Genomic DNA, 18138 nt, shown 5'->3' on the forward strand with positions numbered 1-18138 from the left:
TACTGAAGAGGGAGTGCTTCCCAATCATATCTTTGAGGCATTGTGTTCTAGACCTAACAATTTGAAAAACACATGCCTCAGGCTAAGGCATCCAGCAACGTCTTGTGAAACGCATTTAATAAATATTAAGAGAAAATATTTCTAGTGGTGCCATAGAGCAGATCTATTTAATTGTAGTTACAATATAAAGTAAAAGGCGCCCATAAGACCGTAAAATATCACCATCAGGGTACTCTGACAACAATACATTATCTAAGATTTAAACTAATGTGCCACCGATGGTTGAGACCCTGTGATATCCGAGTGTTCAACTTGAAGATCTACAGGGCCTCACGTTGTAGCTGTTTTCTGTAGACATCCCCTCCTCTAGGAATGGGTAGCACTCTTTCAATCCATAAAAAGACAACGCATGTCTCCTCTATGCATGTCTCTAAAATGACAAGACACATTTGAAACGTAGAGTGCTTTTGGATTAATACTATCACAATAGTGCTCACCAATCCTGGTTCAGAGGTGCCGTGTGGTACACCCCACGTATTGAACTTGACATGCATTACATTGAATTGAATAAACAACATTCTTTGTAGCGCAGGTAATAAAACATTGTATAGGAAATGTTTCTCCAAGAAGCTTGCAGCTGTAACTGGTGCAAAAGCTTGGCTCTACAAGGTATTGACTTTGGGGAGGGGGGTGAATCGTTATGCACTCTCACATTTTGTTTTGTTTTTTGTTGTTTATATGACCATAAAACACATTTTGCATCTTCAAAGTGGTAGGCCTGTTGTGTAAATCAAATGATACAAACCCCCCAAAAAATACATTTTAATTCCAGGTGGTAATACTTTGCAAACCACTGTATCTTCCAGTAGGCCCAGATTATTCTTGATCGTTGATTCACCCAGTTGATCTCCCCCTAGATTGTATAATGCATGCATATTTTGGCCCTCAAGTTCACTACTTTTACAATAATCAACATTAAACCTCTGTCATTGTACCAGCTAATCCATCTTATTGTACTGAATATGCTTTTTTTGGTATATCAATTGTATTTGCCCGGTTTTTATTTATTTATTTTTTTCACTTTGCAGACATTAGAAAGTTACATTGTGATCCCAGGGATGACCTAAAAGTTAACATGGGTAAGTAATATTTGACACTCATTTGAATGGGCTGCCTTACAGTGGACCTTTAGCCCCTTTCACATCAGCATGCAGCTATAAAATAATCTTGCATTCATTAGTTAAACAAACCTGTTTTTCGTTTACTTACAAATAGAGTTCTTCCACTTCCTGGTTCTCTTTGGCACAGATGATGTGATGTGCCAAAGCAGTGCATCCTGGTAAGGTTACATCAGCAATGTTTTGCTGGGAGGTCTATTCTGTAATCTCATGAGTTTTCACCACATTTTCCTTCCCTGAGAAGTGTATGGTCACATGTCCTAGTGCCAGAGTTCCAGGAAGTAAAGGGAGATATATTGATCTGCCGTTAGTGAAAATGGCCACTGTGAGAAGAATAAGCAAGAAAAGATAAATAAGGTATGCAAGGATAAAAAGCTGGCAATTAGAAGTATGTGTTTGTAGATTGTCATTACTAAACATTTCTAAAGGTGTGTTTGTTATTTTAAAGATCTGGGTAAAGTTCCTCTTCAATGCAATGCATGTTAACACGTGACGGCACACATTAATGCAGTGCCCCAGAATAGACACGTCTGACTTGGCACTGTAGTCTGTTATCATGCACTGCAGTGTAAGTGTTTTTGGGTGCAGTTACAAATGGCACCACAAAATGTTGGCACATTTAGTGTGTTGCAGCAACATGCATGTTCTTGCATAGCACCACACATGTGAAGTGTGAATGGCCTCTAAATGTTACACTGCCAGCATAGCTGGATCTCTGGTCTGTCCCTTTGCTGCACTGTCTTAAAGCAAAGAAAGTGAGGTGTGGAGGTTGCCAATGCTGACCTATCAGTCTGAAGGCACTGTTTGAAATTAATTTCCAATTACTTTTTTACTTTGAGGCAATTACTGTGTATGCAGTTCATGAGATTTGACGCCACCTTCATTCTAACCTTCATGTCTGCTCGATGACTTAAACGTACTAAAACCAAAGGCCAACCGCAAACTTGTATTCTTGAGAGGTCAGCTATGACAGCCCCTGTAGGCGTCTCTCTGTACAGGTTTCTTTTAAAGTGGAACTTCTGTTCTCAACTCCAGTTCTGTCTTCAAATAGCTCAGAGTCTTGGAGGCTGCGGCCAGGTGCATCAAGCATCGGTGCAGGAACACCAAGCTGTCAATGTAATCTGTCCAGCTATTAGCCAGGTTACTGGATTGCACTTACTTTGTTTTTTTAGCTGAATGTTCAGTAGGGTAAAGTAGTGACCACCTTCCTTATTTTTTTTTTTTTTTACTTTTATGGTGAGGGGTTACGTCTGTCAGGTTTTTTGTTGTCTGTATCATGTGTCATGGTTTTCCTATAAGACGAGCTGCAACAATAATCAATGTAGTCGATTAAAATCGACGATGGAAAACGTTGTCAATGTTTTCCATCATCGATTTAGTTTACCCTGCTCGTGGCTCCACACACGACCTGAGTCGTACGCCGTGCACCAGACACGCCTCTTGCGCCGCGCACCAGAGGACACGGCTCCTCTCCTCCCCGCTCTGAGCTCCCTGACGACGATCGAGGGGGAATGGCACCTGACAGGCCTACAATCCCGCATCTAAAAGTAAGAGTGCCTGCGACCGAACCCCCCTGCCCCAACACACAGCGATTGGATTATTTTAATGTTTTGCTGGGATAGTGGGAACTGTTGTATTCCTCGATAGCTGATGGTACATTGCACTGTATATGTACCGTCAGCTGTAGAGAAATACAAATCCCAACAATATAATATACACTGTATTTATATTGTATTGCTGGGATTTGTTGTATTACTCTATAGCTGGTGGTATTCTGCATTGTGCTGTATAATGGTTATACAGTGCAATGCAGAATACCACCAGCTATAGAGGAATACAACAAATCCCAGTAAGAATACATTATACAGTGGCGCAATGCACGCAGAATACCACCAGCTATAGAGGAATACAACAAATCTCAGTAAGAATACATTATACAGCGCAATGCAGAATACCGCCAGCTTTAATGTACTATTGCTGGGATTTGTTGTATTCTTCCTATAGCTGGTGGTATTCTGCATTGTGCTGTATAATGTACTGTTGCTGGGATTTGTTGTATTCCTCTATAGCTGGTGGTGTTCTGTATTGTGCTGTGTAATGAATTATTGCATTTTCTTTTTTTTTTTATCCGATTAACCGAACGTAATAATCGGCTAACTAATCGATTTTGAAAATAAACCGTTTGGTGCAGCCCTACCTATAAGGAATGTCCGCAGATATTCGTCCAGCAATTTTTTCTATTTATAGACCGCTTGATGGGACATCTGTCATAAATGCTTCCACCTGCCTGTCAGAATTGTTTCCCTTTTTTTCCCAAGTAATCTTCCGGGACAGCATCTGAGAGATAGTCTCCTCCCACCTGAAACAGGAAACGCATCATACACCAAATAAAAAGGCGCCTAGTACTGGCATGCCTCAGTTATTTGTGTTTCCTTGGCCTAAACAGGTGCATTGGGAAATGTTCTTGTTTTTCATAGGCCTGCGTGCACGTGGCAGGGGCCTACTGCGTCAGGTATCCCCTTCCTGGGGGCCAGCGGTCTCGGGATACCGGAGCAGTTTCCTTCCCAGGACAGCCCCCACCCTGTCCTACCCACTTGGGTGAACCTGTCCTGTAGGTTTCCCTCTTCTAAGAGGGCAACCATCCTCCAGTTGTGTCGGCTCCAAGCTGCCCTCTCCACGACTGAACGGCGACAGGCGGGACCTGAGGTACTCGAATTGGCAATTCCCAGCTAGGGGCATTGAAAGGTCCCTCTCATAGCGGTATGGGAATAGAAGTGAACCGGCAGGTCAACGTTCCCAGCCTCATAAGAGGGGGAACAAAGTGACCAAGGTAAGAAATGGGCCTTCAAGAAAGGGAAAGGCGGGTTTCGTTTTCCCCCCGCCCAAACTAAACCTCAATGATGGCCCAGCCCTGGTGGGGGGAAGGCTCAGGGGATTCCTCCCTCGGTGGCAGGAGATAACAACCAATGGTTTCATTCTGATCCTGCTGCAATGCGGTTACAGAATCGAGCTATCAATTACGCACCTTTCCAGGAACCCAGAGAAAGCCCAGACCATGGTCATGGCATTACAGAACCTGCTAGATCAGAAGGTTATCTGCCCAGTGCCAAGGGACGAACAGGGAAGAGGGTGTTATTCCCACCTTTTTCTGAGGAAAAAAAACGTCTGGGAAGGTCGGGTTGATTCTCAACCTAAAGCCACTGAACAAAGTGGTACGATACAAACGATTCCGAATGGAATCGATCTACTCGGTAAGGAACCTTCTATCACCGATGGTCTTTTTAGCAACGGTAGATTTAAGGGAAGCTTACCTCCATATCCCAATCAGAGACCAATCGCAAAAGCTCCTAAGTTTCGCTATCCTATGCCCCCAAGGAGTCGCACACTACCAGTACAGGGCACTCCCTTTTGGCCTCTCATCGGCACCCAGAATTTTCACAAAGGTTCTGGCAGACGCGCCGGTGCCTCTGAGACATCTGGGGATAGAGGTCATCCCGTACTTAGACGACCTGCTTTTCTTCAGCCACTCAGGAAACCTTGCAAAAGAACCTGAGCCTAGCCACCATCCACTTACAAAAGCTGGGTTGGTTAATCAATCTGGAAAAATCCCAAATGCAACCCTCCCGCTTCCTTACCTACCTTGGGTTCCAAATAGATACCTCTCTATCCCGCCTGTTCCTCCTGGAGGAGAAACGGGGAAGATTGCGCAGCAAACCCTCTCGCTGTATCTTTCGCAAGTGGTATCCCTCAGGGATATAATGCGCCTGCTGGGCCTAATGACCTTGGCAATTCCTGCAGTCACTTGGGCCAAGCTTCACTCAAGGATGCTCCAGTCATTCCTCCCACAACAGTGGGGTGGGGAGCGGGAAGAACTGGACAAACAAGTCCAGATTCCAGGGCCTGTAAAGGCATCCCTCAACTGGTGGCTGGAACCGAGGAACTTGTCCGCAGGCAGGCTGTGGAGTGTACCAAAGCAGGTGACTCACCACAGACGCCAGTTCCTGGGGTTGGGGTGCCCACTGCCAAGAGGACTTGACCCAGGGAATGTGGAGCCACTCTTGGAGTCCAAAATTCTCGAACTTGAGAGAGCTCGAAGCGGTCGAACTTGCTCTGCTGCACTTCGTAGGGGCATTGCGGGGCTCCCATGTGTCGGTCCTATCGGACAATTCCACAGCAGTTGCCTACATAAACAGGCAGGGAGGCACGAGATCCCGAGCCCTGCAGGCCCTAGCGGAGAGTATTCTACTATGGGCGGAGGACAACCTTCTGTCCCTCACGGCAGTCCACCTCAAGGGAACTTTGAATTCTCTAGCCGACTTCCTCAGGAGGCGACAGATTCTTCAATCAGAATGGTCACTGAACGAACAGATTTTTCGCTCACTGGCAGAATTATGGGGGGTCCGGTGGTAGACCTCTTCGCCTCCAGGGAGAACAGGAAGGTGAACAAATTCTTCTCCCTGTGCCCAGGCGATGGTGCCCTGGGCGTGGACGCCTTTGTCCACCCCTGGACTTTTCCTCTAGCTCATGCTTTTCCCCCCTGTCAGGCTGATCCCGAAAGTCTTGTCGAAACTGGCACAGGAGCGAGTAACCCTCATCCTTATTGCACCATGGTGGCCGAAAAAACCTTGGTTCGCAACGCTACAGAACTTCAGTATATTAAAAAAAAAACAGTTTTGGTTTTAAATCTGCTTGTAGAATCATTAAAATTGGTTTTGTTCAAAGATATGCCACATTTTAAATTTGCCATGTGTGATTTTTTTTTTTCCTCTATAGATGAAGAAATGAAAGAAATGGTCTGGGAGAGTGAATACAATTCTAAGTGTACAGCACATTTTAAAGACTCCGCACAAGATTCTTTCTCTACATACAACTATGAGGTTTGCATGTTTTCATTTTGTTTTCCCCAAAATGTATGTGGGACCAAAATATTACAATACTTGAAAGGATATAGAGATTCCTTCACATGAGTCCTTGTCCTTTAGAGGTTCTCCTAAGCTAATGTCTCTGCCTTTGGTAAGATTTATACCCTGAAACCATAGCTGCAAGGTACAAGTGCTACCCTTTTAGCAGCTATGGACACATTTAAACGCATGCATTTTAACCCACATGCCTTTCCATTGACATCAATGGACATTGATGGATGTATGTATGTACAGGTGAAACTCGAATAATTAGAATATCGTGCAAAAGTAATTGCAGTAAGTGCTGCAAAAGGGGCCCAAACCAAGTACTGAGTACATATGCATGCTTGTACTTTTCAGAGGTCCGATATTGTTCTATGTACAATCCTTGTTTTATTGATTGCATGTAATCTACTTTTTTGAGGTTGTGGATTTGGGGTTCTTGGGGTTTTCATGAGCTGTAAGCCATAATCATCACAATTATGACAAATCACGGCTTGAATTATCTTGCTTTGCATGTAATGAGTCTATTTCATATATTAGTTCACCTTTTAAGTTGCATTAGTGAAATAAATGAACTTTGCACGATATTCTAATTATTCGAGTTTCACCTGTATATGTGTGTGTGTATATATAATGTATGTAAACTTCTGTATCATTGGTAAATGGTATTTTAATACATCTCAATATACTGGAGTTAGCCAGTTTGAGTGCCAAATAGCAGGCTGCTGCTTCAGTACTGTTACATTCATGCTTGTATACCTGCTTTATAAGGCATTGATACTAATCCTAGGCCTTTTGTCACGTATACTCTCTTAAAAAACACATATGTAGTTTTTTCTTAAAAGGCTTCTGTTCTTTTCTAGTGCACTCCTGTGCTTCCTAGACGATTTGAAAGACCTATCATAAAGTCCCTTCATAAACCCCTCTTCCATTCAGGTAAAATACTTTTTCTTTGTTTTTCATGGTGTGGATTTGCTATGCTGATATACAGTATGTTATGAATTAGAAGAAACTGCAGGATCTTTTAGTCCTTTGCCAAAACAGTTTTTTCATATATTTTTAAACAAAAGCATGTTAGATTATAATAATCCTGACCTAGAGATAAGTGGGGGTGATTAATACAGCCTGTATTTGGGATACCAGGAGTGAGATCTGCAGAATATGAATTCTTGTCAGGCTCAGTTCAAGTGTGCTTATTCGTTCGATACAATTCTTTGGTAATCATCCTTAATAATAGGAAATTATTAATAGGAAAACATTTTCATATAGCATTCTCCTAATGTAATATAAGCTTATTTGTTTTATTAACCCTTAGAAACATTAAAGACAGAGACGAAAGCAATGTCTGTTAATACAACATCTGCTCCGTTCGTTGATTTCCTTCGAGCTAAACAGAATGGCAATGGACATTCTTCTATATTCCCAGCACAGTTTGCGTTCTCTCAAAAGCAAAGACCAGCACAGATAGCCCATACAGAAACCCGAACATTAAGGTATGTATTATCTGACGCCTTATTTGCCATTGAAAAATATTTTCTCATGCCATACATATCATTTAATGCCCAATTCTGGGCACCATATGACTTTGCAAACCTAGTTATTACCTTGTAAATGTAGCAGTGACCTCCCTTTTGCTTCACATAGCCTGAGGGGGGCGGGGGTGCCCTTGATTACAGGAAGCTCCTGGCCAAAGGAAGTATTTCAAACTTGATTACTGCAGAAATCTGAATGGAAAAAATACACAAAGCACAACATGATTTAAGTTCAATTACACATGTCTTGTGTATTTAGTCTATTTGTTTATCTTTAAGTTCAGCTTTAAGATTTGCATCCTTTGGGAGATGTTGGGTTCTGAACATTAAATTGATGTTACTCATCTTAATGTAAAGCTGTCTTTTAGAGGAGTGCAGGGGCCACCAGTGTCTTTCAGTAAAATAAGGTATTACAAAATTCCCTTTACTTTTTCTCTAATCTTCACCACAAGCCGGCTCCAAGCTGTTTGGCCGGCTTGATACTGATTGGCCGGGCAGCCGGATTCCTGGCCAATTAGCATTAAGCCGGCGAAACAGCATGGAGTCAGCTTCTCGGCCAATCAGGAAGCCAGCGGTGGCGAGTCATTACTGGCCGCCCCGCTTCCCAATGGGCCGAGAAGCCAGCTCCATGTTTCTTTGCATCACTGTTAGTCAGTGGAAATCTCCCTCTGACTGGAAGTTCCTTATCGGGGTTAAGTATAGCAAATACTCGGTATTGCCACCGATACTAGTATCGGTATCTGTGCATCCCTAAAGGACAGTGTCGGCACCAATTCAGAGATGATTTGAGGATCTACAGCCGAGTGATACACAAATAAGATACATTATTGTTGATAGTTTGGGTACTTGAATGTTTTTGGTTTTTTTTTTAGATTTAACTCCTGAGTTAATGTCACTTGAAGCGATTTATCATATTATTTCAGTCACTTTTAAAGGATGTGTTTGTGTATTTTCCGGTTAAACATACTGTCAACTGAAGCGCAGTTGCTTAGGTTGTTAAAGGGTAATTCTAGTTTCTCACCAAATGTGGAAACTGAAATTACCCCCACAAATCTGTGCCTGCTAGTCTTTACTTCGAAGCCCCCTCCCCCCGCGGCAGCCGGTGTACTGCCCATACACCGTGCACAAAACCTCAGCACTGCAGTGAGCATTTTCAATTGCACTTGCAAATGGCGAATGCTTATTGGTCAGCACGGTCACCTGACCACACTTGCCAATGAGAAGCATTTCCTAGCTATGAGTGCTCGCCTTTGCGAGCGTAATTCAAAATGCTCACTTGTGTGTATAGACGGTACACCAGCTGCGGCGGGGGAAGGGGACCGTGCTTTAAACAAAGGTAAGGCCAGTGGGGGAGGGGAAGAGGGTACAGATTTGTGGGGGGTAATTTTTTTTCCCCTCCCATTTGGTGAGAAACTGGGCTTGCACTTTAAACCTTTTACAAGCAGTGAAATAATAAGCACAATGGATTACTTTATGCTTTTCCACCCAGGGTATAAGCTTGCAATTTTATTTATTTTTGTCCTTTTTTGTGTAGTGGAAAGCCAAATCACACGTTCAGTTCAGCCTTTGAGAAGTCCTTTCCTATTAAGAATGCCACATGTTCAACCCCATGGAGTACAGCTAGCCGTTGTAGCCCAAAAAAGATGCAAAGACGACAACTTAGTACCGTAGAAGAAGTAAGTGAATATTTTGTTTTCTACTCGTGTGTGCATAACTACCTTTTTACATACATACATACGTCCGCTCGTCTGTGACGAGAGGACGGCGGAGCCCGACGTGCAGCTTCCCGCCCGTTGTAATTACACGGCCGGCCGGGAGCTTTACATTCAAGCGATCGAGCATCTCGAGACGCCCGATCGCTTGTATTACCAGCAGCTGTCACTGCTGTTGCCGGTCCCGAGATCCTCTGTGACAGGAGATAAAATGGAGGTCATTACACGATCTATCTTTGATCTACTCTCCAGTCCCGGAATGCAGGAAGTGATGTCTATTACATTGCATTCAGTGTCACTTTCCAGCTACAGAAGCTGATGAAGCAGATCTCTGCTTCATCAGCTTCTCTGGGGGTCCCTAGGTGACAGGGGTCTTGGCGACCCCTGATGTGATTTTTTTTAAAGAGGACCTGTCATGGGCTTCTTGGCCTCTCCTAATGTGATAGCAATAAAGTTGTGTAAAAAAAAAAAAAAAAAAAAAAAGTAATACAAAAATTAAAGAATCATAAAAAAAAATAAGCATTAAAAAATATTGCAATTTCTGCATGTGGGGGTCCTCCGCCCCCCACATGCAGATGCGCAAAACGATTGCGCCTATTGTGCCGCACATGTTACATATAACAGCGAACGTCGGAGTGTGAGCTATAATTTTAAGGCCATTAATTACTGATAACACTAAACTGATGAGCGGTAAAAGCGTTTTAAGCCTCGCCTATGACCAATTTTCAGTGTGGTAGTTTTTTGCGATTTTGCAGGCGCACTCAATTTTAAGGCTTGACATGTTTGGTGTCTATTTAGCCGATGTGACCCCGTCTTTTATGTTTAAGAAAAAATATGGGTAAGAATAGATGTTTGGGAAACTCTTTTTTTTTTTTAAATTTACTGTACTTTTTTTTTATTATATAGTAAAAAAATAACCCCCCCCTGTAGTGATTTTATATACTACCAAAAGAAAGCTCTATCTGTCCCCAAAAAATGTTAACATAAATTGCAAGGCTATAGTCCGGTCATGCTGACAGGTGACATTTGTGACTGACTGGTTTAGGAACAGTTATTTTCTACCTTACAATCCTTGAGTCCGCTTTTGGCTGGCCTCAACCTTCCTTCTCATTTTGCAAGCCATTGCAGCTGTTCCTGCTGCTTCAGCAGCAAGCAAGGTGATTCCAGTGGCAGAATCTGAAATTGATCTCAAAAGAGCCAGGTTCCTGACCTGACTCTTCTTCAGATGAGCATCTGCAAGTGGAATGTGCTTCCAGGGCTTCTAAATTGAAGTGGCACTTGGGAGATGGTGATAATTTTGTTAAAGGCTTTTTTCTCTTCCCTGGACATACAGGAAGAGAAAACGAACAAATCAAAGCTGCTCAACTTCCTATACCAGTAATCTGGTTGGAACTGTCTCTGCCTGACCCTATGAAGTGCTTTGTAGAAAACTGGCACACAGAGGATCCACTCTTATTACAGGCGTTATTACTTAAGGCATTAAAAACCACAAACAAAAAAAGCTAACATGTTTCAGCCCTTTACATGGGCCTTAATCATAGCATTTAAAAACAAGCAGTGGAAATCTTTAACTAGAGCAATCATCAGTAACACCCATTCCCACGCCCCGATCAAAGGATCTGAAATACAAATGAACCCCTGCATCTCTAGGTAATGACAAAAAATGTAAGTAAATAAATTCTAAAATGGCAAGGGATAATATATATCAATATGCAACTAATGAATCAGTTGGTAAAAGGATAAAATGTATCATGTATCCTATAAAAAAAAAAGAGGGCGCAAGAAACATCTAGTCTGCAACTAAAAATGGCTTTTAAAAGGGGCACTCCTGTTCACAAACAAAGCTTTTGTATGAGAAACATTCAATTGTTCAGGAAACAAAATTAATCGAAAGAATAATACATTTAGCAGTTATTTGCGATATAAGCTTACATCCCAATCCCAATTAAGACCCTGGGGGATCTGTGCCGTAACTTCGAAATCCACCTTATTTCCCATTCGAATCATTTACAGCGGAGGTCACCACCTCCTATCATGCACCTGGACACGTTTAACACCCTTAAATGTAAAAGACGACATGTTCACAGCATGCACATCCCTGAAATGCTTAGAAGCATTAGAGGGACCGAGCATGTTCTTATTCATGCTGTCACAAAAATAGTCCCATATACAAACTCTCAAGGGCCTTATTGTGCATCCAAGATACTGAACTTTACATGCTGTACATATGATAACATGCACTATATTTCGGATGTTAAAGGTAATTTACTGTTTGATTGGAAATTGTTTCCCTGTCACAGTAGATGTAATCGGTCGGGCTTGCATACATATCTTGCAATATCTACATGTATTGTAGCTGGCTACAATACATGTAGATATTGCAAGGTGCATACGAAAGCTTCTAAGCATTTCGGGGACGTGCATGTAGGGAACATGTCTTTTTTACATGTTACTGATGATTGCTCCATTTTAAGATTTGTACTAGTTTTTAATTGTAATGATTAAGGCCCATGTATAGGGCTGAATCCTGTTAGTGTTGATGAGCCTTTGCACTCTCATGTAGGTAAATTAGCAGTAGGAATCCTGTCTCTTAATAACCTTTCTCTTTAACTTATTCACAGACTGTACGGGAAGAAGAGAAAGAACTCTATCGACAGTTACTGCAAGCAGTGACGGGAAGAAGTTTTTTCTCTTCAAAGCCAACATCTTTTCTCCCCTCCCAAGTGTAAGTAACTGTGTGTGAGTATTCACTTTGCTTGCATCTCTCAGTTGAAGAGACTGTGCTTCTGTGGAAATTACACTAATGAGTATGTTTTGTCTATTACAGATCTCGGTGTTTAAGTTCTAGCAGTGTTTCTTTTCCACCTGTCACGTCTAGTGTGAGCTCTTTAGAGCCTTCTTTGGATGTGGAAACTTTATGCCAGCCATTGTTTAGTTCAACTCCACCAGATCAGATATGCATACCACTGTTAAGTGATACCACAAATTTTAAACCTACCTGTGAAAACAGAGACTTGAGTAGGCACCAGCTACATGGACAGCGGAGTCATACCAGCCAAGGGCAGAGTGAAGGTTAGAAAAATATACTTTAGTGAATGGCATATTTTTGTTTGGCACAATAGTGCAACATGCTTAATGCTATAGGGGCCTAATTGAAAAAGAAACTTCAAAAGGTGGGCAAATGCAGTCAGAAAACCAGCAAATCTATTTTTGAAGTCACTATAAGTAGAGTATTAGACTAGTAGATTAGAAAAAGGTAAAGGGGCTTTGGAATATGAGAGGAAAAGAGGGCCAACGTTTGGAAAAACCAGCAAACAAAAGCAGCAGTTTTATACAGATGTATAGATAGTAGCTTCAGTGCCCTTTACTTTGTCAATAGTCAAATTATTGACTTGAAATTGTCAATAAGTATGGAAGTGTGATGTTATCGCCTATGTTTTAAATAGGCCAGTTTATAGAGTATATGGAGAACTGCAAGCTAGTCGAACGTCACCTGTGTCTTGGGGACTAAACTAGTGTATACCATTTTACCTGGGTGACATAAAATGGAATCTGGTGTTTTTACTGATGCTATTATTCATTCTTTTTAGTTTTATGTTAACATGATTTCTCTTTTTATGACCAGATGAAGACTCAGTCATTGTGATTGATTCAGTTTGCAAAGATGAAGAATATCACAGGTAACTTGCATCTCAAAGGATGCAAATACTTCAAGCTTGGTGGTGGTTTTATTTGTTTTCCAAAGTATAGCAGAGAAATACTCCAGGAAAACGGGTTTCCTAATCCTTGCAGTGCTAGGGTAGCCCCACTGCAAGAGTTAAGTACTCCTTTTTGTCTAGATTCTAAAATAATTTATACTCGCCCAAAGCTCCGAGCTGGCCAGCTGTGACCACACTCCCTCCAATGCAGCAGCATTGGAGTCTTCCTTAGTGTCCTCACGTCTATACACTGTGTATAGTCATCATGATTTACTGGACCTTAGACCGCTGCAGTGGAGATGTATAACAATTTTCTGCTAAACTGTATGACTAGCGGGGACAGGCTGAGTTGGCGGAATGCTTTGGTCAAGTGTGTGTATATATAGATAGATATCTATAGATAGGTAGATATCTATTTTAATGGTAATTGTCCACATTTAATTGACTGACATTTTGTCCCATTCTGTATAAACCATTAATGAAACCAAAGCAAGTTAATGCTATTTATCTTTAATTAGATTGCAAAACCAAATGTCATTTTTGTCTAATGCACTTTCTTTTATTTTTTATTAGCCGACCTTTTTTGAAGGCAGAGCACTGGATTAAAGAAATGTAAGCATCTATATATGCGTGTATCTCTACAGATTATTAGACAAGTTTTATAGGTAAAGTGTGTATGTGTACGTACAGATCTGATGTGGGTTGCTTTCTTTATTTACAGCACCAGCGTATTTGATTCAAGGGCAAGAGAAAGACGGCGACTAATAGAAGAGCAGAAAGCAATTGCATTAAAACTTCAAAATCAGGTGACATTAATAAGAAAGTTCTGGCATGTATCTGTATATCTGTTAGGGATCCACTGATATCGTTTGTTTTTTTCTTTCTCCCAGTATCGAGTACAGATATTTTTTTTTCTGTACTCGCCGATACCGGAAGTCCCATTATGGAAGCCGGGCGACATGTAATGAGTCGCCACCCGGCTTCCTGATTAGCCTAGAGACTGGCTCCATGCTCCCTCATCACCAGGTGACAAAGAAGCATGGAGCTGGCTTTCTGGCCAAACAGGAAGCCAGGGGCATGTAATGGCTCACCACCCGGCTTCCTGATTGGCCAGTCATTACACATGGTGATGAGGGAGCATGGAGCAGGCTTCCCAGCTAATCAGGAAGCCGGGGGTTGACTATTTACCTCTCCCCCAGCTTCCTGGTTCTGGAAGTCCTGGTATCGGGATGAGTATTGGCAGCATTTGGGTGAGTATGACTACCCGCCCAAATACTCTGTCTCTATACTAGTATCGGTGCAATGCTAATGGCCATGTATACATTTTAAAATATATAGCTTAACTCGAGCTACAAAAAAATTCAGCTTTTGTTGCAGTACTCATTTACCCTGGACCCTGCAGAAAGTTCAGTAGCAGCTGCCTCACTTAGGATTGATGCCTTATTCAACTTGGATGTCAGCACTTAGACAGTAACGGCTCCGCCCCCTGCAGTACGCTGGACTATAGCAGGTGTAACCATCAGCAACGTCTGCCAGCGCTGATTGTGCATGCACATCACTACTGTGTTATTTGTGTGTGCTGCCTTAGGCCTCATTCACAAGAGAAAAAAGCTGTCACGTACAGCTGCATGCACGCCCATATGCGGCAGCTCCCAGGAAGGACAGGTGCTGCGTGTGATTAGTACGCAGCCCCTGTCCTTCTCTATGGGAGTACGCCGCCCTACGCTCACCCGCCCTGCACGTCCATACTTGTACGCTGACAGGATGGATCCTGTCTGCATCCAAGCCGGGACACCGGCACAGACCTGCACTTGGGGAGAGCGTAGGGCGGCGTATAGCCGCTTACTCCCATAGAGAATGACCGGGACTGCGTACTAATCGCACGCAACACCTGTCCATCCCAGGAGCTGCCCGATACCGCCATGCATGGAGCTGTACGTGCTGGCCTTTTCTCGTGTGAATGAGGCCTTAAGGTGGCTATACACGAATAGAGTTTCGGTCGGAAATTTTTATTTCTGCCACGAACCCCCGTACGATTTATAGTTCACATACCCCATCAAGCATAACCAAATGTCAATTTCGGAAATTGTTAGCCATACTAACCAACCAATTTTTGACGAACGACTGAAGTAACTTCCTGTTTCGCATTTGCTGTGTTCTTGCAGAGATTTTTGACGAAAGAAACCACTGATTCATCATTCCACCCCACAATGTTTAGTCATCTTTACTCTAACTTAAAGTTTACACAAGCATCACTTGCAAAAAGATTTTGGGGTAAATAGAGGGGATATAAGAAAAAAATAAATCTGAGCATGCAGGGATAGAACGTGTTTTTTTGTTTGTTTTTTAAACTTGACATTGCCTTTAACTCTATGCAAATCTGTCCTGCTATAATTTACATTCAGGTATGTTTTGAGGCAAGCACTATATAAGGACGCTATATTCTCCTTTTTTTTTTTTTTTTTTAATAGGTGCTAACCTAATAACCATGTATAGAAGGAACGTTATTAAGGCAGTGACATCATAGGCGATAGAGGTTCTAAATGGTTGTTTTATCCATTTTACCAGGTTAACTTGAAATGTGTTGTTGTATTGCCATACACCCCAGTTGAGATGGACCAGAGAGTGATTCTCACAAATTGATTCACTCCTCCCTAGCTGCTTTTTGTCTTTTCTCTGTTCAAGCTTATGAGGGTATGCTTTCACTTCTAACAAGCCCACAGTGCCATGGTGGCAATACAATAGGAATTCCTCAGCCAAAAGTAGGGACATACTTCACACTACACAAGCTGGATAAAATTACAGCAAGTAACACGGTCATAAAATCATACTGAAATCTCCTTTTTATAGATAGATACTTTGGAGTTCTAATGCTGAGATTTGGTAGCCAGTATGCAATTATTTATTTTATTTCTGATCTCATTCTTGTCTAATAACTTCTGGTCTTTAAATAAATATGTTTTCTACATATGTTTAATCAATTTTTTTTATTTATTAATTGTGTCTTAAAAATGCTTAGAGGCTGCAGGAATGTCCTGTAAAAGACCATATCAATTTGAAACTGCGCGTACCTCTTGAAAAAGAAATCCCTGTTACGTTACTTCCAAAACCACCAGTGAGTGTCCACGAGGAGCCAGAATTCCCAGAGCTTACACAGGTAACTTACTGCTGTTAGATTATGTGCTTCAAAAAGCCATGCTCTTAGTTCAACTTTTAACAGTATAGTTAAGTTAGGCCAGTGTCCTATTTCCTGAACACCTTGCACCAGCATGCCAAATTGATTTAAAAGCTGTGATTTTGTTTTGTATATTCTTTAATGTTCTTATAAAAAAATACACTAAAACTTACATAGGTTACACAGAAAAAGAGAACAAACATCCACCTGGAACAATTCTATTCATTCTCCCTTTCTTTGACTGGAGACTTTTCGAGCGATCATCTATTGACCGCAGTCTAAGCCCCAACCAATTCATCTCAGGTGTTCCATGCAGCAACCATTCACCCAATATCCACACACCTCCCTCCTCTCCCCCTCCCCATTCTTGGGGCCCGTGGTTACATACTCACCTTGTGCACATCCCTCCACACCTGTAGTCGTATACCCAACCTCCTTTGTTTATGTGCAATATCTCAAGTGCATAATTGGCACTTAGATTCAACTGCAAAACATTGAATGAATCTCTAGGATGCTCTGAGACCCCCTGTAGACGTGGAGAGTTTTCTATGCAGCATCAATTTTTGCTGAATACTACTTTTTTGTTTTTTTACTGAGACCCTTTGCAAACTTAAAGATTTTGTTTTTTATTAGAATACCTATTTTATTGCAGCTTTTTCATATTATACATGCATAGATACGAGTAGTTAAGTGTTATATTTTGGGCCTATTTGCACTGTTGCAAATAGGCCCCCAAAAATTGCTATTTTTTTTGAAGAATCATTCAGTGTGTCCTTTCTTTATTCTATGTTTATTTTAAATAACCACTTTAACACCATTTTACTCCCCTCTTCTGTTTTTTTAAGGAGATGGAAAGGGAAATTAAGTGTGCCCTATTTGGTGGAAGTCTAGATCAAGTGATAAGTGAAGGTTTCCGCTTAACAATTACTCGTAAAGATATCATGACGCTTCATAGCTTAAACTGGCTAAATGATGAGGTAAGTTTTCTGAAATTAGGCTAGAGACACCATGGCTACTACCACACACACACCCTTTCGTTGTGCGATGGTTGTAAGGTGATTAAAATTTTGTACGATCTGCCCATCTTGGGGAGGGCTTCCGATGATTGCAGTGCTGAGCGGGCAGTGTGCTCTTGCGCACACTGGCCCGTGTGGCACTCGTCTCCCGAGCACGCCACTAACCTGCCGAAGATCGTACGATTTTCAGCAGGTTTTCAAGCATGCTTGGAAGACTAATGTCGTGTGACCTTACAGTAGAAGAGGTTGCACGCTGCCCATACACCTGCCGATTATCGCGGCAGGTGTATGAAACCTTAAGGGGGATATTTATAAAGTAGTGAATGTTACATTAAACATTCACTTCCGGAGTATCTTCCTGTCCCATGTGTGTTTTTAAAGGTAATTATTAATCACCTGTGATTGTGACATTCACGGCTTAAACATTTTGTCCTTTAAAAGTGATCCAGACCTTTTGATAAGTGTAAACGTAACAAATAAGTCCAGTTATTTGCTCCTTTTTGACCTGCTTAATATACAATTGAAAGTGTTTTGTTATATTGCAAAATATAATTGAGTTTTGCTTTTATAATTTGTGAATTATTATTTCCTGTACTCCTACACCAACCATATACAAATTTGGCACAAAAAAATATTTTGATAACATGTAAATAAAATTGTAAAAGTAATCTTTTTTTTTTTTGTAATGCAGATCATAAATTTCTTTATGAACCTTTTAATGGAAAGAAGTAAACGAAAAGGTTTGCCTAAAGTCCATGCTTTCAACACATTCTTTTTTCCAAAACTAAAATCTGCTGGGTTTCAAGCTCTGAAGCGGTGGACAAAAAAAGTTGATGTATTTTCTGCGGATATTTTACTAGTTCCAGTTCATCTTGGAGTTCATTGGTGTTTAGCTGTAAGAAAGATCTTTCTTCTTTTTCTGT

At 41.6% G+C, this 18138-nt stretch overlaps 1 protein-coding gene across 1 annotated transcript in view; it reads left to right on the forward strand.

Annotated features, from left to right (window-relative positions):
• Positions 1-1113: 1113 nt before the first annotated feature.
• Positions 1114-18138, forward strand: part of SENP1 (SUMO1/sentrin specific peptidase 1) — a 23542-nt gene continuing 6517 nt past the window's right edge. Inside the window, exons 1-13 of the mRNA XM_018564528.1 lie at positions 1114-1139; positions 5952-6055; positions 6946-7018; positions 7398-7575; positions 9149-9290; positions 11948-12051; positions 12154-12398; positions 12952-13006; positions 13598-13636; positions 13746-13830; positions 16044-16181; positions 17045-17176; positions 17907-18110. Of these exons, the coding sequence (XP_018420030.1) occupies positions 1136-1139; positions 5952-6055; positions 6946-7018; positions 7398-7575; positions 9149-9290; positions 11948-12051; positions 12154-12398; positions 12952-13006; positions 13598-13636; positions 13746-13830; positions 16044-16181; positions 17045-17176; positions 17907-18110 (1503 nt within the window). The 5' untranslated portion in view covers positions 1114-1135. The remainder of the gene's footprint in view (positions 1140-5951; positions 6056-6945; positions 7019-7397; positions 7576-9148; positions 9291-11947; positions 12052-12153; positions 12399-12951; positions 13007-13597; positions 13637-13745; positions 13831-16043; positions 16182-17044; positions 17177-17906; positions 18111-18138) is intronic.

The sequence above is a fragment of the Nanorana parkeri genome, unplaced genomic scaffold (assembly GCF_000935625.1).
Source record: "Nanorana parkeri isolate BGI_ZX_2015 unplaced genomic scaffold, ASM93562v1 scaffold758, whole genome shotgun sequence".
Classification (NCBI taxonomy): domain Eukaryota; kingdom Metazoa; phylum Chordata; class Amphibia; order Anura; family Dicroglossidae; genus Nanorana; species Nanorana parkeri.